The 24,019-nt window shown below is 35.3% G+C and overlaps 4 protein-coding genes across 5 annotated transcripts in view; 1 reads left to right on the plus strand and 3 right to left on the minus strand.

Moving 5' to 3' along the window:
• Positions 1–1,230: 1,230 nt before the first annotated feature.
• Positions 1,231–3,561, minus strand: LOC107021194. Of its 2 annotated transcripts, none has more exons than XM_015221802.2 (2): positions 3,263–3,558; positions 1,231–1,668 (listed from the first exon to the last, which is right to left on the minus strand). In XM_015221802.2, exons 1-2 carry the CDS (start codon positions 3,518–3,520, stop codon positions 1,408–1,410), a joined length of 519 nt encoding a protein of 172 aa, XP_015077288.1. In that variant the 5' UTR covers positions 3,521–3,558; the 3' UTR covers positions 1,231–1,407. The 2 variants fall into 2 exon arrangements, with proteins under 2 accessions (XP_015077288.1, XP_027773900.1); XM_027918099.1 differs by having other exon boundaries at positions 1,532–1,766; positions 3,263–3,561.
• A 1,300-nt stretch (positions 3,562–4,861) lies between these two features.
• Positions 4,862–19,901, plus strand: LOC107023546 (protease Do-like 2, chloroplastic). The gene is given in 21 exon segments (XM_015224268.2): positions 4,862–5,090; positions 6,838–7,011; positions 7,833–7,883; positions 8,358–8,431; positions 8,657–8,720; positions 9,833–9,877; positions 10,041–10,148; positions 12,169–12,246; positions 13,040–13,106; positions 13,264–13,322; positions 13,877–13,976; positions 14,767–14,846; positions 15,568–15,624; positions 16,553–16,656; positions 17,134–17,221; positions 17,316–17,401; positions 17,499–17,520; positions 17,626–17,697; positions 18,005–18,055; positions 18,199–18,259; positions 18,334–19,901. Coding segments are annotated over 21 exon segments (1,827 nt in total). The 5' UTR covers positions 4,862–4,925; the 3' UTR covers positions 18,555–19,901.
• A 1,526-nt stretch (positions 19,902–21,427) lies between these two features.
• On the minus strand, positions 21,428–22,556 carry LOC107021440. Its single transcript, XM_015222101.2, has 3 exons — positions 22,306–22,556; positions 22,086–22,189; positions 21,428–21,966 (listed from the first exon to the last, which is right to left on the minus strand). Exons 1-3 carry the CDS (start codon positions 22,469–22,471, stop codon positions 21,703–21,705), a joined length of 534 nt encoding a protein of 177 aa, XP_015077587.1. The 5' UTR covers positions 22,472–22,556; the 3' UTR covers positions 21,428–21,702.
• Positions 22,557–23,491: 935 nt separating this feature from the next.
• Positions 23,492–24,019, minus strand: part of LOC107023678 (E3 ubiquitin-protein ligase MIEL1) — a 9,476-nt gene continuing 8,948 nt past the window's right edge. The window contains exon 12 of the mRNA XM_015224447.2: positions 23,492–23,756. Within this exon, the coding sequence (XP_015079933.1) occupies positions 23,631–23,756 (126 nt within the window). The 3' untranslated portion in view covers positions 23,492–23,630. The remainder of the gene's footprint in view (positions 23,757–24,019) is intronic.

A 24,019-nucleotide genomic window follows, 5' to 3' on the forward strand; every position in this document is an offset into this window, starting at 1 on the left:
ACTATTAAAGTAATAGTAAAATAGAGTAATAATGAATAGATATTACAATGACTCACAAAAAAAAAAAGTGAAGTAATAACAAAATAAATTAATTGTAATAACAATAACTAAAGATGTTTTTAGAACTATTTGATTTTCTTGTTATCATTCTTGGTAGATTTTTGTTAGCGTGAAATTACTTTTTTACCCTTGATCATTATTCACTTCATATATAAAAAGATGTTTCTAGAATTATTTACTATCTTTCTTAATACAATTTTGTTATTGTTAGAATGAAATTACATTTTTATCCTTGGTCGTCCTACCACTTCACTCTTCTCTCTCTATATATTATAATTTATATTATATTTTAAGAGTTATTAAGCTTAAAAGTATTAATTTGATCAACATAGAAAAAATCAAACTAAATAATTAATTCATATTTATTGCTTAATGAAAATAAACAATTTAGATTCATATATTAAAAATTTAATTTAAAAAAATTATAATGATAATCTATCTAATCTAAAATATAAATAAAAGCCTTGATATCAATTAGTACTAGTTTCTGCTGTCACGTACGTTTTGGAAAAGGAGGTGAGACTACAGTGCCAAATGTTCACCCACTAATAATGATCAACAAACAGATTCTCCCAATGTGCCTATACATTACATTATTACATCACTATATTGATTAGTATTACTTTTTCAATAGGCGTGATAAGGATAAGTACTTTATGTCATTTTTATTAAGAGTAAACATTTTTAATATTTGTCATTTTACAAAATTAATGTATAAATAACATTCTTCTAATTTTACTCTTGTGAGTTATTATGTTTGAGCTACATAAAAAAAAAAAAAATCAATTAAATAACTCATGTCCATTAATCAAATTAATTAATTAAGATTTTAATTCATGTTTGGTGATAAGAGTATATAGAAAGGGAGAGTATTGCAATTTATTACTCATTAATAAATATTACTCATTTCAAATGAAAAACAGCAAGTAGATTGTTGCCTAAGCGATATTTTTTCCTCTTAAAAGATGATTGATCGTGACAACTATATTTCATAGAATATTTGCTACTACTTAAGTTGTTTTGCTGCACATTCACTCTATTTCAAGTTAGTTACTTATATAAAACCCTTTATACTTTTGATCAAGTTTTCAAGAGACTATTTTCAAACTTTTTTATTAACTACTCCCATAAAGCCTTTTGTATGAGCTCAGTTTAACCTCGGTTCACTACTTGTTTTCAAGATGATACTCATAAAATATAACTTGATTTGAGATGACTAACACATATCTTAACATAAACCATTGGTGTAAGCATGCTTCTCTTAATCATAATGTACTTACTACACTATAAAAGGATAATTCTGATCAATGCAACTCAGAGAAAACTTTTGAGTGAGGCCAATCTTGATCAGTACTGTTCAAGCCGTTGGATTATGAGATTCACTGCTGCATTTGCTGATGAGAATGCTCCATGAAAGCTTTCTTGATAGGATATGGATTCCAAATCTCCAGCCATCGTTAACAGTATCTCACCTATGTCACTTTTATTTTCCAGTAATGATCTGTAGAATGAATTTGCAGCAATTTTGCTAATCTCAATATTTGTTTCCTCTGGACAATATTCATCATCCAACCACTTGTTAAGAGCAGTTTGCAGCCATTCAGATTCCTGTTAAATGCTACAAGTTCTTGAGCCATGAATTTCAATAGACAATATGCTAATTGTGCCTTACTCTCTGCATATTTAACCAGATCAATCAGAAATCTCTGCATTGTTATTCTAAAACTGATAAGGAAGAGGGAGCCAAAAATCGTAAGCAAGAGAAAGGCGTAAAAAGGTTGAACTCTTATCTAGGATTATGAATTTCAAAACATGTGCAGACGCAGAAGAAAGGATCTGAACACAATGCAATAAGAGAGGATATGAATTATATCCCTTTTGCTTCAATGGGAGTAGAAAGGAACATATCACAGCCAGCTATATCAAGATTTTGCAACATCACAACATTAGCAAGCATTCTAAGATGGAAATTCCATCACGCCAAGCTATATAGTATAACACAACATCCACAACTTAGGTTCAACACTAAAGGTAACTGAAATGGCATCTTAAAGGTATTCAGTAAATAGATTTCCACCCTAAATAAAACTTGCCAGATCATTATTAGAAAAGAAAAACAGCTCAATTTAAGGACACCTTATAGCATGTGAAGGAAGCCCTACTCCTCTTGCAAATGTTCCCAGGATAAACCCAACAACCATGCCACATATGTACAAAAGATCTAAAATGACAATTCACCCTCGTTTAATGGATAAAGCTAACTGAGCTAGCATCAAAAGCAATCACTAGCATCAAAAGCAATCAAAGTACTGACACATACTTTTGTGCTACATCATTGTATTATGTAGGTTTAGACGCTCAACATCCAGACCACGCTTAGCTCGACTTCCAGTCTGTACTTAGCAGCTTCAGCGGTGAGTCCTCATAGTTCGAGGACGAGAGAAGTGCTTTTACTTTTGTATTTATTTTTCAGTTTCAGAATTTTCAGAGTTAGCTGGGGGCATGTCTTTGCAACTCAGATCAGCTAAAGGCTTTGAGACATAGATTAGATTCCGCTTGAGTTGTTAGTGTTGTTTTCCGTCATCACTATACTTTTCATATATTTTATATATATTCAGATATTTTGGGCTGTTTTTAGCTTCCGCATAGTGCATGCTTTAATTGAACTTGTATTGATATGCCATGCCATGGGTTAGCTTGGGGTCACTTGTGACATTAAGCACCGTTTTGCATCTAGCCTCGGGGGCGTGATAAGCCTACATTTTTTTGGATAACACTACGCCCCAAACATTTTGGTCTATAATATACCAAACAATTCAGGATTTGAGTGACCAAGTAGAGGACTACCAAGAAAACTACGCCGGCATGCATATATGGTTGCTAAAAACCAGACCCTCTTAACAATAACAACAGAAGGTAACTTAAGATATATAATTGCATTTTACTGGGTAATTCACAAAGTAGAATCTCTTAGTGTTAAATTGCAAGGATAAGGTTTCCACAAGTCAGTGACCATCAACTTCTTGCTACAGAACCAAGTAAGTAGTGCTAATTAACAGAGGTTGGATCCATAAGCTTATGTGTTGGCTTCATCGGACCTTGTATATGTGTTAAAAGAAGTTGAGTAAATAATTACAAAGATGAGCATTAAATGGGGATTTGGTAGAATAAAATTTCGGATTGAGAAAAGAGCAGGTGTTACCTCCAAGGCTTTGGAAGGTTGTAGCCACTGTTGAGGAACCCTAAGATCTTCAATTAGCTGCTCAGAGTCGTAGTCTCCATTGGTTTGAGCATTTAAAAGCGGGAGTCTTGCTCTAATTCTATCGACAGAAAGTATACATTGATGAATAGATGGGTGTACGATTTCACGACGTGTAATTGGTTGGAGTTGGACATTAACATGAAGTTGTGAGAGGCCAAGACAGTAGAAGCCTGAGACTGTGAGCAATGGCCACGCCATTTTTCTTCTTCTCTTTGTTTGGATAAACAAAACCAAGTGTGTCCACATATTTTTATATTTACTAGTTTCCGAGAACGTGCGTTGCACGTTTATCCTAAAATTCTTCATACAAAGTTTGTATTGCAAAAAATAAATTTTATATATATATATATATATATATATCAAGAATTAGCTATTATCACATTTGTTACCGACCCAAAGGTATATATGTACATTTAATAATTTATTTCCTCGTAAATTTAAAGAAAAAAGTTACAATGGTTCATCAACGTATAAGACACCATTGAATCTCTTCATCTTCATTTTTATTCTCTTCATGGTCATTTTTTTTAATCTTTCTTTAATTTTTTTGTTAGTGAGTTGGATTCACTTGGACAAAAATCACATCAACTTTTTGTCTTGTAGGATATTCCATTGATTTTCATGAATGCAGTGAGTAAGTTAGAAGTCTTTCTTCTTGTCCTTGTGTAAAAGACTCTTTTTTTTATATTCGAGAATCCAATTAAGTGTTCTGTCTCAACTTCTATATAATGATTTTTGTTTAAAAATCAAACAAAAAATTTATTAAGATCACATCAACTTACATAGAAGCAATTAATTGCATGTAAGGAACAATGATATATTACCTGGAAACCGATACCACTTGAAACAGTTCAATGTGTGTTGCTTCACTTACTACATCATCACTATGAAATATTAGCGTCATTTCTTGACTGTATCTTCATAAAAAAGTCAAATTATCAAAATTCTTTAGTAGTTGAAATATTCAACAAATAAATGAGTTAAAATAAAGATAAATAAAACATTGAGCATAAAAAACTCATATAAAAAATAATAGAGATAACATGATTACATGAGAAAGTAGAATACATAATATAGGAAAATGGAGAATCTGCTAATAGAAGATAAAAGCGTTACAAATTAAGTGATCCAAGAAGTGACCTTTTGATATCTTTAACCTAACACCTTAATATGAGTTTTTTTTTTTAAAAAATGACAATGGTTTAAAGAGCATAATAAAAGTAGGTAACTTAAAAGGCTAAATCATTATTGCTATATTTTTAAAATTATTTATTCCAATGCATGTATATCTTTTTATCTAGTAAAATTTTATCTAGAAATCAATTATGAATGAAGGATGATAAATTTCCACTTTAAGAATTGAATTAGGTCTTTATTATGTTATTAATTTCAGCAAGTATTATTTAATAATATCTATCATATGAACTAATATTTAAAACATAATTAACTATTATAGGGGTAAAATGGTAATTCAACTTTGGTTTTTGGAGCTTCATGTTTATAATAATATATGATTTGATGTTGATTTTAAAATAAAAGCATAGGAGGAGTACGATACTAGCTGGCGGTATTATTAAAGGGATAAGGGAAACAGCACAAAAAAATGGCCGCCGCAAACAGCTGGTTCTCGGTGCTCACCTCCACCGGCGGCTATCTTACATCTCACCGTCTCTTTTCAACATCACTAACATCCTCTTCTTTCTTCATTCCCCAAAATCAAAACTATAAGAGGCAAGTTCTCAACAAGTCATCCTCCTCTCCTCCTGAGGTAAAACCAATGTTTCTACTTGTCATCTTTTCTCTTCATTTTGGATTTTTATTCATGTCAAATTAGTATGTCAATCAAATGGGCCACTTTGCGCATTGTGATTATTCTTTTCTTGGCCAAAGATTGCAACTTTTCTACTGATTTATCCTCAAAGTATTTACTTTTCTGAAGTAAAACAATGTTGTTGAAGTGGAAAATCTGATAAAGTAGAGAGTCTATTAAACTACTATACATACAGCAACCTCATTGGTGCACCAAAGAGAAACTAACGACAAAAGGATAATCCTCGAATGTACAAACACAGTTTCAAATGTAGTCAAGTGGAATGACTTAACATGCTATGCACCTTCTTTTCTGATATTATTTGAGATTTCAATCTGATCTTCTGTTTATATTGTAATGGAGTTCTCATTTATTGGTTGTTTCTCAATAATTCTTCCCTGCTTCATTTTGGTTAGTAAGAAGTAGTCTAACTAATTAGATAACATTCATAGTGTTTACTGCGGAATTACACATATATGCATGTGTTTTTACATTATATATACACACACACTTTAATTTTTTTTAATTTCTAATTAGATTACATTCTTAGTGGCTCTGATACCATTAGGCCCAAGGTCTATTTCATAGAGGATAACCCCAATTCAATTGTTTATCCAATGTTGGGTCCCTATCTTATATTGTTCACGCTCTTGTTGTCCAGTCCTAGTGGGGGGGGGGGTTTGAGTCCCATATCGGCGGAGTGTGGGTCTTTTGATCTCCTTATGCTGTCTTAGGCAGTTTTCACCTCATGAGCTAGCTTTTTGGGGTTAAGTTAGGCCTAAGTTTCATTTCTTTATCAATGTTGAGTTCCAGATCAGTATACTATGTGTTTCTTTTTGAACATTTTTTTTTTGAACTTTGTGTTTCTTGGTCTCCTTATATGGTGTTAGAGAAATGTTTACCTCATGAGCTAGTTTTTGGGATTGATTTCCATTTGCTTGACATGGTATTTGAGTAGGATTCATCCCAATTCTCATTTCTCGATGTTTGGGCCCCATATTAAATTGTCCATGATCAGATGTCCAACCATTGGTGTGAGGTGTATGTGTGCGTGTGTCCGTGTGTGAAGAAGACTCACATCGATGGCGAAGGGGATGGGCAGTCTCTTATATGGCTTGGGTAATCCTGACCTCTTGAGCTAGCCGTTGGGGTTGAGTTAGGCTCAAGGCCCATTTCATAAACAAGAGTAACTTTAATTTTGAAACTTATATTTCCTGAAATCAGATAAGAAACGACGAATGGAGAGAAGTCCAGAAATTTAGGTGAATGAGAAGGTCACATCGATTTTACATTGCCAAAAAATGTTTGTGTATATTTTTGCTTGTATTCACTTATTTAACCTCTTGCATGCTTTTAATGATCCAAAAGAGATAATGAATGTCCCCTGAAATCGGAATTAAGATTAGTTGAAAGCATAATTTTGTTGTTTACTGGTTTTGTTACTCGATGATAAAGATTGAAAGAAGTATTTTGTGAAGCAGACATCAACACAAGCTTTAAATATGACGATCTCTTACAATGAAACCGCCTTTTCTTGTTGGTCCCTAAAACATGATTCAATTTGAATTGTTGTCATCTGTACTGGGTGTTCTTATGGTTATGCTCATTGGAGCAAGTCATTTTACTTTCTTTCAATTTAGGGAAAAAGTATTTCCTTGTTGTTTATGAATTAAAGTTCTACTAAATAAGCAAGCCATGGATTCAGAAAGTAGCTGGTAAACAGAAGTTTTCACGGAGATCAAAAAATGAAGGGCCTTTTGCAAATGCAGATGGCAGGAGCAGTACAAGTGAAAATGGACGATCTCAATCAACAGCAATTAAATCATTTGGTCTGCAGAAAAAAGGGAAAGGAGTTCTGTTAGATTCGAAGGACCAGCAGGTAAGAAACACAACTGCTTCTCTCCTTTTATTTTGGTGATTGACTTATTTATTGTCGTTGAGAAATATACAGAACAAGGGAAAGGGGATTAGTCCCGTGACTCTGTGTGGGTGTGGAGGGGGGGTGAGGGAAGAAGAACATGAAAGGCTTGCACTTTTTCACTACATGGAAATTCGAGTCCTACATGGTATCCTACGTGTATTATGCCAATCAACAAGGATTGAACACCTCAAAGTTGAGAATATTTTAATTCTGTGAAAACTTAATCAAGAACCGATATGTAACAAATCATAAATAGTAAGCAGCGTCACACATATCGTACATATTTAACTTATCAAAGTGTAAGGAGTACCCATTAAGAAGTGCATGGATCAATAGATTTAGATCATTCCATCTAAGTTATGGAAAAACTTGAAATTGGCTTCATGACAAATAAAGCGGGGTATTCTTTTTTTTTTTTAAAAAAAAAAGACAATAAACAAACTATTTGCTAAGGTAATTCAATTTTAAAAAATAAAATAATTTGGGTGATAATTAGCGAAGGCTTTATCCAAGAATTTAAGATTATGAACAAAGACTCATGCCTACTTGTATGGTCACACCTTATTTATCAACCATTCTGAAGATCCTCACCAGATACTCTACCATTGATTTTTTTTTACAATATCTCCCACATAATTATATCTCATTACCATTGTGTTTACAAATGCTTGCCAACTGAATGCAGACATTGCTGTCAAGTTCTTTGACACTATTATGTGCCAAAAACTATTGTTTTCAATTGTGCTATACCACTGAACCTAAATTGGTTTTCTTTCCAGGTAGAAACTGGCAGCATTCAAGATGCAGCTTTTCTTAATGCCGTTGTGAAGGTGAATATATTTTAATACATAACAATGTTGTAATTATGCCATTTGTTTGGATGCCTCATTCCAGGAAAATATCAACTTCAGTACTCGTCTTATCCTTAGTTGCTTAGAAAAAGAAATTCATGAAATAACCTCATGTATGATGTCTCCCTAACGCTTTGAATCAACAGTTGCGTCACTGGGCATTCGTAAGGTTGCTGTTGTCCCTGTCCCACATGAAATTATTTTCTTATTGTTTGGTTCTTCCTGTTGAAAGATAATAAAAAGTATACTTCAAATATACTTATGTAGCACTTAGAATGGTGTACACCCAATAGATAGTCTATCTTACCCAGTTTGATTTTTGGCATCAATAGGTCTGTCAAAATTGCTTTCAACATGTCTGCAAGTGCACTTGTGAATGGCTTTTAAATGGATTGCATGATAGTTTTAGTAGTGTTTACTCATTTTCCTCCATTCCATGTTGTTTGCTTCAAGGTTTACTGTACACATACTGCTCCAGATTATTCCCTTCCTTGGCAGAAACAAAGACAATTCACAAGTACTGGAAGGTATGCTCTTCCTCATTTCTATCTACTTAAAAATTGTGGGAAATTTCCTAGGAAGATTTGTTCTGTAATGCATTATTTACTTTTAGCTTTTTTTTTTTTTTTTTTTAAATAGTTTTATAATGTGTTCATTTTCTGACATTGTCTACTATATCTGGTAGGCTGATCCTGTTAAGGGGGGGGGGGTCGGGATAGCCTACAAGTCTGACTTTAGTTTGATTCATACAGTGCTTTCATGATTGGTGATGGGAAGCTCTTGACGAATGCGCATTGTGTTGAACATGATACACAGGTACCTCTGAGTTTTTAATCTTCCCTTTATAAGTATACAAATTCTTATTATTTACGCCCCTCTCTCCTCTAAATTAAATAAAAGGATGTCTCTAATACAATGGTGTCAACCAATATTCAGAACAAGTATTTTAGGTTATTTTATGTACCTTCAGGTGTGGGTATACAGATTTATCCTTTCCCCTCCCATTGTGAACAATGTATCTTAGTCATCTAAAACATGGTCTATCAAACCAAAGCTGGACGTCCACACTGACCCGAGAAAACATGCATTACTACATTTACGGAAAAAAAACATTTTATTGTACTTTCTTTAAAGGGCAAAGGACGTCATATTTTTTTCTTTTTCTTTTATTTCATAAATGATTAATAACAGCTTGGGATGAGTATAGAGAAAAGGTAATTTGAACTTTGCCATCCATATATTTATGGCTTTGCGATATGCCATCCACAGTTTTAGGATCGGACTCCACGTCCAACTATTGAAATTTATTTCACTTTGTCATCCTCACCCTTTCACCTGTGAAAACCTAGTGGGAAGGCAAGACTAAAGTTTTGTGGTCATTTTTTCCAAATTATCTGGACAAGGCTTTATGACTTCCCAGATAGGAAACTAGAAACAGAAAGGTAAGTGCGGTTCTTTTACCCTCAATTTTGTAGTTTTTTTACTAGAAAAATGTGGATGGCAAAGTGAAGGGCTGAAGGCTTAGAAACTTTGGACGACATTCTGCAAAATTAAAAAAAAAAGGAGGATAGAAAATGCATCTTTTCCTTCAAAGAAACATAATTTTGATTATCTAGCTCATATCTGCTCCAACCTATCCCATAAAGAATTGATCACCGGCAGTCCATATAAGCTAATCTAAGTCCATTTTGTTTACTAATCAATCCATTGTGTTTTTGGGATAATATATATCTCCACATTACCACATGCACTTTTATGACACGCTCATCTCAAGTATATACATAGTGGTCAACTTTGTATTCAGTATTCACTATTGTTGAACACCTGCTATATAGGTGGTCTTCCATCAGTCAAATGAGTAACTATATTTCTACACCACTTGCCTTTCAAATGCTGGTTTTTAGCTTAATTAATATTTTTGGTGACAGGTCAAAGTGAAGAAAAGGGGAGATGACACAAAATACGTTGCTAAGGTATGCTTTTCATGATAAGTTTTAAATGCCTGCATCACTTAGAAATCATTCTAGTGTTATAAATAGTAGTTTTCAGGGTGCAACTATGACGAGGTAGGTTGACAACTTAGACCAAAGTAACCTAATTATGTGGTGCTTAATTCTCATCATGTATGGCATGTAGGTTCTAGCTAGAGGGGTAGCGTGTGACATAGCTTTGCTATCCGTGGAAAGCAAGGAATTCTGGGAGGCAGCTAAGCCCCTTAGTTTTGGACGGTTGCCTCGTCTGCAGGTACTTCTCATTTGTCAATTCCATTTTCTAAAAAGCTGTTCCACGGGTAACTTCATATATGTTTTTTCCCCTGAAGACGTACTTTCTCATTTTCATGTTGGTCTAATTTTGTCAAAGAAATTGGATAAGCCAACAACACCCTTTGCAAGTGTTCATACTGAATAAAGTTCCCACCTATATAATTGATGTCTGCTTGCTATATTAGTCAATTGCACTTGATCTTGGATAAATTAAGTTTGTGGATGTCCTATCCTTTGAGTCGAGATTTGTCTATGATATGTATGATTATGTGAATTCTTTAATTGTATGGCAACAGCACATTTGATAGTAAGCTTCTACAATTGATATCCAAGCAAATGCTTAGCTTTTTATTCAGTGGGATTATACCTTCAAAGAAAGAATATTATATTTAGTCTACATTTGTTCTCAGGGAAAATACAACAACATACCCAGTATAGTTACACAAGTGGGGTCTGAGGAGGTTAAAGTCTATGCATACCTTACCTCTACCTTGTCAGCCTCTCACACCTTCTTACTGGGTGTCTGTGCATTTCCTCCGTGCCCAAACCATCTCAGTCTAGCCTCCCGCATCTTGTCCGCGACAGAGGCCATTTCCACCTTGGCCCGAATATCTTTATTTCCAACCATATCTCTTCTAGTAAGCCCGCACATCCATCTTAACATACTCATTTCCGCAACTGTCATCTTCTGGACATGAGAGTTCTTGACTAGCCAACACTCCACCCCATATAACAAATCAGACTAACTACTTCTCTGTAGAACTTATGTTTTAAGTCTTATTGGCAGCTTTTTATCACATAAGATGCCAAATGCTAGCCTCCATTTCAACCTCCCCGCACCAGTGCGATGTATGCCATCTTCGTCAATCTCCCCATTGCCTTGGATAATAGCCCCTATGTACTTGGAACTCCCTTTCTTGGAGATGACTTGACAATCCAACCTCACTTCCATGACAGCGGTCAGCTACACGATGCACTTCACTGAACTTGCTTAGTCTTATACCTTTAGGGGTCGTTTGGTGTGAGGAATAAGAATAAATAGTCATGAGAGAAAAAAAGTTCTGGGATAATATTTTGGTTTTGTCATGTTTGGGATAACTTATCCCACCATTTATGCCATAGTGATGGGATAAGTTACCCCATGTACTTTATCAAACAAAAAAAAAAAGTTATCCCATATACATGGTGGGATAAGTTATCCCTGAGTAACTAATCCCAGGATAATAAATCTTGGGATAACCTGTTCCCAACCAAACGACCCCTTAGATTCCAGGGTTTGTCTCCAACCCTCATCTTGTCGTTAATCCAGCTATATGCGTCTCATCAACCAATACAATATCATTGACAAATAACATGCACCAAGACACCTGCCCTTGAATGTGTTGCATCAGAAAATCCATCACCAAAGCTAATAAAAAGGCGCTAAGAGTCGATCCCTGATGCAACCCCATTACAACTGAAAGTGACTGTAGTCTCCTCCCACTACCCTCATCCGGATCTTAGCTCCATCATACATGTCCTTAATATCTCTAATATACATGATTGGAACACCTCTGTTTCCAAACATCCACGTAGAACCTCTATCAGAACTAATTTTAAGCTTTTTCTAGGTCAATGAACACCATATGCAAGTCCTTTTTCCTATCCCTATACTGCTCCGCCATATCCCTATACTACTCCGCCAATGGCTTCCGTAGTCGATCAAGCGTTCAAACGCTGCTGTCTTTGCCACCGTCACTGATTTTCAATAAAAATCTTTGAACAAAATTTGGGGAAGAGCCAATTTTGGACTTATGATCACTATAACATAATCTTGTTGCCTTTTTGTTTGTCATTTGATGTTTGTAGAACCTCTGTTAATACATATTTGGTGTTGCTGGCATAACTTTTATTTTCCATGGAATATAAAAACCGTGACATATTAAAGAACTCTTATCTCTAGCTGAATCTGATGAAACACATATAGCTTATATATTAAGCTGGTCCTTTTCCTTTTGCAGGATGCTGTAACTGTGGTTGGCTATCCACTTGGAGGAGATACAATCTCTGTAACAAAGGGGGTGGTGTCAAGAATTGAGGTTTGTTTATGTTCACCTCTCATAGTATTAGTTTATTCCTTAGCTGATAATGACAGACCTGTAGATGTTTTTCCCTACCTTAAGAATTTAGATAGTACTCTTTGACCAATGCGGTCCTTTGCCTTTTCCTAGGTAAACTATAACTTTTTGTTCTCGTTTACTGATGAATGGTATTGTTCTCATCATGTCATGATCTATCCAAGATCAAAGGGTATTGATTGCTACAACTTAGATCAATAAATGGATAGTGTTAGGAAAAGAAACTTTCTTAATCATGCACAATAGTCATCCTTGGCCAATGCATAAACTGTTTACAGTTATAACGTCTAATTTTGTAGATTCTCTTGCCAAAAACAGGAACCTATACTTAAAAGGGGTTTATCCACTATTAATCAGGTTTCATGATCCTAAATCAAAATAACAATTGCATAACCTAGTCAACGTGAATATTGATCTTCCATCAGTGACCTGCAATTAAGCATGTTGATTTGCCTTGAGAAAATGCAAGGTACTTTTATAGAGATTCTTTGTTGTTGTTATTGTTTTCCTTTGTTTTGTTACATTCACACCAATTACACCCTTATTTTCCCACTTTTTAAGGTTGTGGCTACCGTTCAGAGTGTTGAAGCATATAGTTGTTCGCTTGAATTCCAGTCAGTTCTATAGGTTGGAGAACAGTTGATTATCACAACTAGACAATCTTCTGTTTGCTACTAGTGATAGATACAGCCTGATTTTGATTTCCTAGATATTGATTAAAAGTGCTAACTCATAGGTTGGTCTTCATCAATAGGTTACATCATATGCTCATGGATCATCTGAGCTTCTGGGCATTCAAATAGATGCAGCAATAAATCCTGGTAAATGGATGTTGAAATAAGACCGTTCCTATAATCAGCCCGTAGAGATTTACTCTTATCAATCTTGTATTAGAAATTATCCATGTTTACATACTCGGATCTATAGTTGTATTTTTTCTTGCTTTATAGTTGCTGCTACTAATGGCAAGACTTTTAGGTAATAGTGGTGGTCCTGCATTCAATGATGATGGAGATTGCATTGGAGTTGCATTTCAGGTAGTTGCTTGTCAGATTTGGATAATGGTTATTCATGTGACCAGATTCTTGCTTCTTTGGGCTTGCCACTTTAGTTTACACAGAGTCCTCTCTTTTAGGGAACTTTGGTAATGCAACTAGTTTGAAATGATCACTTAATCACATAATTGAAGTAGTTTATTTTATTGCTGCTGTTATCTTCATCTGTTTTAAAAGACATTCTGATGCTAATTTAAGAGCTCGCCCCAAGGCAAAGCATAATACTATCGCTTGGCCAACTAGGGGTGGTAACATGCTTATGGTCATGAGCTCTATCAACAGTTTTTCAAATCACTTTTTGTATTTGACACTAGTTTTTTTAATTTTGCTTGATCTACTTATTGAATGAATTCAATAACTCCTCAGGGTATAAAATGTTTTCTAGTGCATTTGCCTTAAAAACCATGATGATCAGCATACTGTTCTTCCACTATGTTTGACAAAGTTATGATCTTCTTCAAGAATCTCAAGTTATTTGTTTTTTACTTTATGTGTTGCTTTCATATTTTCTATTGCTTACCCAACTACTTCTTTAGGTTTACAGATCCGATGATGCTGAAAATATTGGTTATGTAATACCTACTACAGTTGTATCTCATTTTTTGGAAGACTACGAGAGGAATGGGAAGTATTGTGGTGAGTCTGTCTCCTTTTCTGGAAGTATCTGCTCATTCAGGCCACCTAAATGGCTAGGGATTTGCAAACAGTCTGTTTTGTTTCCAGCTACACAGTTTAACGAAGATTATCTATTTTCTTGGATTAGATTATGACAACTGACTGTTCTCTGAGATTAGCTTCATTTCAATCTGTTTGGTCCAAATTCCATATCTGTTTTTAATATACATCAAGCTTGGATTTCTTAAGTTCGATTGTGTTGCTGGAAAAATCAATTAATATGTAAATGTAGACTGAAAAAGCGTACTTGTGAGTTGCATGTTATAGAAATATACTCAGTTCTAAACTTCAAATATGAGCTTATTTGGAATCTAACCAACTGACCACTACACTTGCTCCTATTTCATTTGCCAATCAAGTAACTTTGTTGTTGCCTGTTGGCTTGTCATGATGTCTATCTGTTATTGTGTAATGATGATGCTTGATAAGAGAGGGAATAAGATAACATTTAACTCCAGACGGTGGTTGGGTTTGCTTAATGAGAAGGCGGCTGGACGAATGGAAACTTCACCGAGCAGCTCAGCCTGTGACATGAAGGCGTATGTGGAAGAAGCACGTACACCACTTGGTTCTGTGAAAGGAAAAAGGAGAGTATAAGGTGTTTCTGAAATAACTAAAAACTTGGCATTATTAATGTGTTTAAGGGGTTGGCTGCACAGGGGCTCATGGATTTTTGTTGGTGCCTAAGAATTTTGCTTATGTTATTTGCTTCCCTGCTATCCTTAATCACAATATTGTCTTATGCTTTCAGGCTTTCCTTGCCTTGGGGTGTTGTTGCAAAAATTGGAGAATCCAGCGCTACGTGCCTGCTTAAAAGTGCCATCTAACGAGGTCTGTTTATGTACCTATACAGAATAAAAGTTCTTCATCTGCTCTTCAGAGTGATAGTCTTTCTCTGTAGAGTTCATCACCCCCCCCCCAACGCCCACCCCATGGTCCGTGCTTTGTTTTCCCTTTTTGTGTGTGTAATGGTGAATTCATTGATCAATAAAAAAAAAAGTTGCCTGCTGATTGATCAATTAGATACATAGGAACACATTCAGAGAAACAATTTAAAGAAAATGTGGAAGGCATCCTTAGGCTTAAGCGTGTGAAAATTGAACTTATTTGGGTATGGATTTGAGCTGAGTAAAGCTAACTTATCTTCATAAACACCAATGGTGAACATTTTAATAGTTGACTGATTTTTATTCAAGAGGAAGTCATCCTGAATGAAGCAGCATTTACAATATCTTCTGCATTCTGGACACTTCTGGTCTCTAATAATACTTTGTGCCTCATCCAGAAAAAGAAAAAAAATTAGTCCTTCGTGAAAGCAAACCCATTTTGAAATTCATCCAACTGAATCCACCTTGGCAGTAAGATGTTCTGAGACATAGATGTGTAGTGGTTATTCAGTTGATTGTGTGACATAGATGTGTAGTGGTTATTCAGTTGATTGTGTGACATAGATATAGATGTGTAGTGGTTATTCAGTTGATTGTGTGGAAAATTCGGTACTCGTATAATGCTTCTAGACGTTCTCTTATACTGCTGGTTTTTCGTTTGATAGGGTGTACTCGTCCGGAAAGTTGAGCCCACTTCTGACATCAGTAATGTTGTGAAAGAGGTATTTCTATTCTTTATTTCAGCAGGTTATTGCTGATTTTACTGTTAAACATTGATTCTTTGCACCACTATCAATGTCAGTAGTTGGTAGCTCTGTTCTGATAATGACAGTTTATTTTTGCCAGAGAGCCTACGCTTAATGGTATTTATTTCACGATCAAAGTTTTTGAAATATGTAAACCTTAAACTGCAACCTGCAAATGGATGGACCATAAGAAAAAATATTTGATTTGACTGGGTAGTGACAAATGAGAAATTAAAACAATAAGTCTCTGTTATCATCAGAAGGCCCCTGGAAGTCATAGGCTCATGACTCCAGGCATCTACATTATTAAATAGTGTGCTTCACTTCTTCTCCGTCCATTTGTGTCAATTTACTTGATTTAGTCATTACAATCGGTTCTATCTAGAAAATAGTGTGATTGATTAATATAGTTATGTTCACTTCCTAGCAGGTAACTTCTTTGAAACAATATCCACTGAGGATGTGACTCTGAATAGAGCATAATGAACATGGAAGATTCGTGTCACTGTGTCCAAATAGTTTGGGATTTGGTGTTATTGATTGATTGAATATGAACTAGGGACTCAAGTTATAGATTTTACCTTCTTTTCATTAATTGCTACTTTTATAACATTGATTAACATGCACCATAGATGTGCATGACATGGATATTCTGTTGGTATCTAGTATTCATTTTGCCAGAACATCAGATATTGTCCTATTACTAAATTAATGAACGAGAAAAGAGGAGTATACCAGAATCTTCGATCATGTTTAGTTAGTCCGACCTATTTGTACATTAGCTTATTTGATTTTCTTCTCTTCTTATGTTGTTGCTACAGAAATTTTCTTTGGATAATTGTTTCATATACATGTTGATTTTGTAATGTCACCAAGTCGAATAATATTTGGTACATTTTTCCAGGGCGATGTCATTGTTAGCTTTGATGGTGTTCATGTTGGGTGTGAAGGAACAGTGCCATTTCGATCAAGTGAACGTATAGCTTTTCGCTATCTCATTAGTCAAAAGTAATGTTTAATTACTTGCAAGAAGTTAAATTTGCATTAAAAGGCATTGGTATGTTTGACAAAGATTTTTTTCATTTCATACTTGATACTAAGTTTGACAAACATTATGCACTTAATGTTCAGTTTGAATGTCAAACTCTGAACTTTTAGTTCATGTAATGGTTACCGATTTTCAAGACAACACTTCCCCCTTTGTCTTTCCACATAAGAATCTGCTTCAATTAAAATTTATCAAAGTTAGCAGGGAATGCTATCATTTTGTATACTGTGAAGGTTGAATAGTCTTTTTGTTTTTTTCGTTTTTCTCCTGGTGGATCCATTTCCTTCGTGACCTTGAAATGGATATCAATTTATGCTGGTATTCACTGAATCCCTAATGTCAAAGCTCCAAACTCTCCCCATCTTACATGTCGATGTTGATTCATAAAGTATGCACATGCTACTGTATATTTTTCAAAGATGGTTTTTCCTTTTCAGATTCACTGGTGATTCAGTTGAGCTTGGTATCATTAGAGCGGGAGAATTCATGAAAGTTCAAGCAATTTTGAAGCCACGTGTTCATTTGGTATAAAATAAATGTTAGCTAACCCTTGGTCTTTTTGTTGACATCACTTGAATCTCAGTTTAATTTATATAGATCTGTTTGCTCTCATCTGAAGGTTCCTTATCACATAGAAGATGGTCAGCCTTCATACCTAATAGTTGCAGGCTTGGTGTTTACCCCACTATCTGAACCACTAATAGAGTAAGGTTTTCCATAATCCCTTGTATAGTTATGCGTAGCTAGCAATTTGCTAGTTTTCTCTCTGATAACAACAACACATTCATATATTATTTGGCAGGGAAGAAGAAGATAGCATTGGGGTAAGTCTTGCTCGCAATGATTAAAACTTCTTTTTTGTTCTGTTTTGATAAGTCAATGATTAGAAATACCTTCTTGTCTTGATTGTTTTCTTTTAATTTTCTTAGCTAAAACTATTGACCAAGGCTTGATACTCTTTGGCCAAGTTCGAAGGTGAGCAGATTGTTGTACTATCTCAGGTATGTATATGGAGTAAGTTTTGGCCTTGGTAAATCAGTTCATGACTGGAATATTTATTTACTAGACTCGATAGTACGACATATCCATTCCTGGGCCATGGTGGAGGAACAGGAACAGGACACATTATCCTAAGGGTGATGATAGAGGTGGCAAAATGGTTAAATAGGCTTTAGCCTGCCCATTTGTCACCCTTGGGATTCTAGTATACCTTATCACTTGCTTACCCATTTTTTCAACCTCTAAATGATGCCGAGGGGTTAATTATGAAAAATAAATGCCACATTCAATGGTTTATTTTGCTTGTAGGTCTTGGCAAATGAAGTAAATATTGGATATGAGGATATGAGCAATGAGCAGGTAAGTTATTCATATTCACTGAGATGTTATATTCCTACCAGTTGAGTTGTAAACAATAATTAGTTTGAACATCGAACTTCAAATTAAGTCATAGTTGTTGTATGCTGCTTTTATGAAGTCTCAATTTTTAATTTACTTGGCAGGTCTTGAAGTTGAATGGCACCCGAATTAAAAACATTCACCATTTGGCTCATCTTGTAGATTGTAAGTGGTAATATACGTAGTTGAGGTCTCTTTTCTCTTCAGCTGAGCATTTACAAATTCATCTGTTTGTGCAGCATCCAAGGGCAAATATTTAGTGTTTGAATTTGAAGACAATATTCTGGTGGTTCTGGAAAGGAAGGAAGCCATGTCTGCCTCAGCTAGTATTCTCAAAGACTACGGCATTCCAGCAGAAAGATCATCAGATCTTCTGGGACAGTATGTTGATTCCACCATACAACAAAGTGAAGCAACCAATCACGGTGAATTTGGCTATGAAGGGCTTCTTTGGGCTTGATCACTTAGCATATGAAGCTTGATCTTGATTCACACTTGAAGGCAGCCATTCTTCTTCATGCATAAGATGGTTATTCCTGCCTAAAAAGATCTATTGTCACATTTGTAAACTTGACAGGGGGGAAGAACTCGGATAAACAGGCAAATCTGCATGGTGACTCTACACAACAGCACGCACTTGGCTACCTCCTTTGGATATAAAAAAGAAAAGAAAATGTTCAGTTGAAATCAATGTGTGAAGTTCATGGCCCTGCACATCAAGTATGCAGCATTTCTGAGGTTTGTTTTTACAGGTGTAGGATGTAATTATCAATTTTTAGGAAATTTTGGGAGTTGAAGGTTTTGTTACCATTCACATAATTCAGTATACGCAAAAAAAAAAAAAAAAAATTGCTGTTTCAGTTTTTCCTTCCCGTTCCCGGTCTCTCACCAACCACTAAACATTAACCTTTGATCTGAAACCTGAAAGGACAGTAGCAACAGGAAGTTTTTATATGAAAAATGGAAGGTCAGATAAGATGGTGGGTGTATTTATTCACTTTCCTGAACCGTATCCTTATGTGGGAAATATCACATTCCTATGAGCTCAATATGTGATAAGACTGTAGAATGGACCTACCATACTACATCCTGAACATGCTTACGTAGACCTTTTTTATTTCTTTTTAAATGAAATGACCATGCAAATAGTTTTCACATCGGTATAAGCCAGTTTATGGCAAGGTAGCTTCCATATTTTTCAAGTTACTTATTGACATTTTCAAGATGGTGGAGGTGCCAGACCACAATTTTGAAAATGGTTTGTTAGATAGAGGAAGAGGACAAACAAGCTCATGTGGCATCTCAACAATTACCATTAACCAATCTTGCCAATACATTCCAAGCTGTCTTCTTAGCCTACTAAATGCTTCTTGTACCAAAGATAATAGTATCTTTACTATTTCTGTGCCCAAGAAGGCATTCATTAATGGCTTCCACTTCCACAAAGCCATCCCACTCATGATTTTCTTGATTAGCTAATCTTTTCATTCTTCTGTAGCTAGCACGCGAGCTTCAACTATTTCAGCTGCACCTTCACTTTCTCCACATATAACTCCTCTGTTAAGTGATTCTTCACTGCCCACTATACCTTCAACTCTCAGCCCACCGAATCCAGATGCTATGGTTGCTCCTGGGCCATTTCAGCCTCAATTCACTCTGCAATTCCTCTAGCATCAGTTTCTAGTGCAATTCTGGTCTTTGGTCTGTAATGGATTGTAATTGATTGGTACAGATTGGATTTTGGTATAATTTATTGTTTTAGTATTCACACCATCATTTATGTAGTACAGATTTATTCATGGCTTCATTACTAAGCTAATTGATATGTATTGCCCATCAAATAAGAAGGGTTTATGATAATACAATGACTCCACTTTGTCTTAAAAAACTCAAGCTCAATGAAATTATCCCGAGCAAATCCAAAGCTGTCTGATTGCCTCTCTTTACCCTTCATCTGAAGTTGTTGTTGAGCTCGCTCAATTTCAAACTTTAGGAAGTGAGACATGGATGATGTTTAACGGTCCAAAATGTAATCTAAATTTGTAATCAACTATTGATTTACAAAATGAAATAATATGTCATGTTGAAATATATATGACGGAAGTATTACCGTACCTTCTCCATCTCAATCAATGTCGCACCGACAACTAACAATCCATTTCCTACAATAATTCTGATTCCCTTTGACAACTAAACGGTTAAGTTAATTAACAGTCCATTTTTCCAACAATAAATCCGATTCCCTCCGACAACTAAACTAACAATATATCTTCTTCTTCCAGATCTAAACAAGAGTACTGTCTTCATACAACTAAATAACTATCCATTTATTTCCAAGAATAAATCATCTTCTCAACAATGTCGTCATTCCCTGAACAAGTGTTGAAGCACCTTGTTAACCTCACACAAGGACCGTAACAGTATATCCTTAGTCTCTAAGTCGTGGTACGAGCTCGGGAGGCTCTCTAAGAGGAGTGCCTTCATCGGCAACTGCTACTCCGTTAGCCCTGAGATTATGATCGCACGCTTCCCTCAACTCACATCTATCTGGCTATCTCAAAGGAAAGCCCCATTTTGCTGACTTTAATCTTCAACCTTGGATTGCTGCAATGTCTCCCTCTTATCCTTGGCTTGAGCAAATTAGATTCAAGGGAATTGTTGTCACTGATCACTCCTTGGACTTGAGTTCCACCTCATATCACCATTTCAAAGTCTTGGTCTTGTTGTCTTGTCAAGGCTTTACTACCCATGGACTTGCTTCCACTGCAGAAATCTGACTGAACTAGACTTGGGAGAAAGTGAAGTGGAGGACCTAAGTAGTGACTGGCTCACTCATTTTCCTCATGGTTGTACCTCACTGGTGTCACTTAACATTTTTTATTTGGGTCCGGAGATCAGCTTATGAGATCTGGAGAGTCTCATTGCACGTTCTCCTAATTTGAACACATTTTTTGTCACTCATGTTTTCTCTAACCTCCAAAAAGCTTTTTCAGGCTGCAACACACTTCAAGGCTTGTCTGGATTTTGTATTAGTATCCTAATCCCAGTAACCGACCCCTATATGTATCATTGGGAATAAGAATTACTACTTATTATTTTGTTTTGGGGGAGGGGGAGGGGGCATGCTCAACAATGTAGATGCTAGCGATTTGAAGACTGCATCGATTTGCAGCTGAATTCATCATCTTTTCTATTGACTGATGAGATTATGCCATCATGTACTCATAAGTCGGTAAAATTCAATGCTTCCATGTACTACTACTAAGAATCTCTTTAGAAAATTATTTTTGGTAATACCTACGTCAAAATTTGAACTCATAATCAAGTGATGAGTTCTATGGAAGGCTTCATTCATCAAAATTAAATTCTGATTTCACCTTTACAAGTTAATGAGAATTCAAGACTTTAAATACTGGGGTTCACTGGTACTCCTATTCCTATCTAAGAAATCAAATGATAGAATAAGTAATGGTGCAAGAATAAAAGACATCAAGTTCAAAAGACATAGTGAGTCAAGTAATATTAATTGGACAAGATGATGGTTTTTTCTTTGATTTAGAAACTTAAAGCATAACTCTTACATCCACACTTGTGTCTTTTGCAATTACTTATACTTTTGATCCTTGAAGTGTTTCCAAAATATGTTCTATTCTGTACTTCATGACTGGTTGGCCTGATTTGGTTTTCTTGAACATTTTCTCCCTTAGTTCTTTCCTTCGAGATTCAGCTCTCTGCATTTCGTCTTTCCTTGCTAGAATAGTGGCCTCCGTCTCCATCCTTGCCTTGTCATCCTCCTCGCGTTTTCTCTCATATATTTCTCTTAGGCTTCTAGCACTATTCTTCTTATTTCTCCTAATATCTACTTCTTCATCCTGATATACCAATTGGAATTAGAATGAACACATACCTTACCTCACTTTTCTAGTTGCAATTAACACGTTCTGGATTGTTACTTAATTCCACAATTACAATAAGAGGATAAATGACTAACCTCTAGTTGTCTTGCAGAACCAGAAGGCTCTCCTTGTTGCTGCTTAACTATCCTCTTATATCTATTCACATATTTAGCGTTCTTATAAAACTCCCTTTGCTTCTCTGCACAAGAAACACAAAAAGAAAAGCACAATTAAAGATATATCTAGAAGCAACTGTTTCAGACCATAGATTCAGAAGCAATAATTTAATTCCTCAAACCAAAGGGTTAGAATTACTTATAATGGCAGGGTTGTAAGTGTTGGTCTTGGTTTTGGCGTTTGCAAAGGCTTCCAATGATAAGCCTCCTCTTCCTCCTCCTAATCTTTGCATATTCTTCTTCTTATCCACATCCTTGAAACATTTTGCTTTCTTCTTCGTTTCCGCCTTTACCATTTTCTTCATCTCAAACCCTAGTTTGTTTCGAATGAACAAGAGATTTTACGCATTTCACCCAGGCCCAAAAGGCTACCCATAAGGCCCAAAGCTATCACTTCTGCCTGTACATAAATAAATAAATTCAATATAATATAAATCGTGTTTTTTATAGGACAAATAAAAACTAAACTAGAGTCTAGAGGGGCAGGCGTTTGGGAATTTTGTGAAAAAACATACAAAATAAACCAACTTCTAACAATATTGTTCCGATTTATTTATTTTTTAATTTTTTTTTAAAAATGACTATAGTTTAAAAATAATTAGAGAATTATTACTATAGTGTGCTTAGTTAGAAATTATAGCTTTGGAGAGGAGATAGGTGCAAGAGGTAAAATACTTGTTGTATTTATTGTATCAGCCATCATACAACTAATTTGTATCAAAATAAATACAATATATCAAAACTTATAGTATTTAGCTATATATTAGGAGGAGAGAGGTGAGCAAGATCTAGAGAAGGGAGTAGGAAGGATAAATACATGTTGTATCACGAATACAATTGACAGCAGAATACAAATACAATTGACACGAAATACAATATAATTATCTATAAGATACATATCATAGACTTATATTTGATTGAATATATGGAGAGGGCAGTGGAAAGAGAGAGAGAGAAAAAAAAATTGTTACAAAACTCTACTATAGCTAACGAATTTTGAATATGTTGAGGCTGATCATAAATTGGAATATTGATATTGGACACCAGTTACTTTGAAAAATGAAATTGCACTTGAATTAAATATTTTAGAATCTTTCTATCTTGTCTTTACCACAAATTCACCCGCTGTTCTGTCCCCATCCCAAACCCCAAATTTGGTTGAGACGATGGAATGAAATGACTTGAAGGTGTCTTATGTTGAAATGGGAGCTTGTGAGATGTTAATGACGGGGAACTGCACATACAAACTAAGATACACTTGGAGGAAAGCAAATAAGTAGTAAAGAGAAACCTTCAATGTTATTTCATCATTTTCTTAATCTGAGAAGCTCAGTGGAGCCAATTCAAGTTTTCAATATGCAATAGAAAAATGGAGAGAGGTTTTATCCAAGGACTATCCCAGATTCCTTCGTACAGTTCGCTAGAAGAAACAAATCAAAAAGGCTTGAATCAAGCTGACCCATGTCATCGGGGATCTTCACCAGTACCAATCATGCGGGTGTTGTATGAATTACAATGCTTGCATTTGTGGCCGAGTATGTGAAAAAATGCTTTACCAGTACTATTACAGTCATTGCACAGAATTGGAACCTGCAAAATAAAAAGAGTACAACCTTATTCCCGCGTAAGAACATCATCCCAACAAAAAAGTTCCTGAAGAAGAGAGATAAAACAGTTAAAAGATGGGACCAAACTGTAAGTTAAACCTCATCTCTCTCACTCGCTAATCATATACCTCAGATCCTTCCACTCCTTACCAACATCCACAAGCAAAGCTCCAGGTCAAACCATCAAAAACCATTCCTGCTAATTAGTCCATTCCACTGATATACCATCCCACCCACCCACCAACC

This window comes from Solanum pennellii, chromosome 6, assembly GCF_001406875.1.
Source record: "Solanum pennellii chromosome 6, SPENNV200".
Taxonomy (NCBI): Eukaryota; Viridiplantae; Streptophyta; class Magnoliopsida; order Solanales; family Solanaceae; genus Solanum; species Solanum pennellii.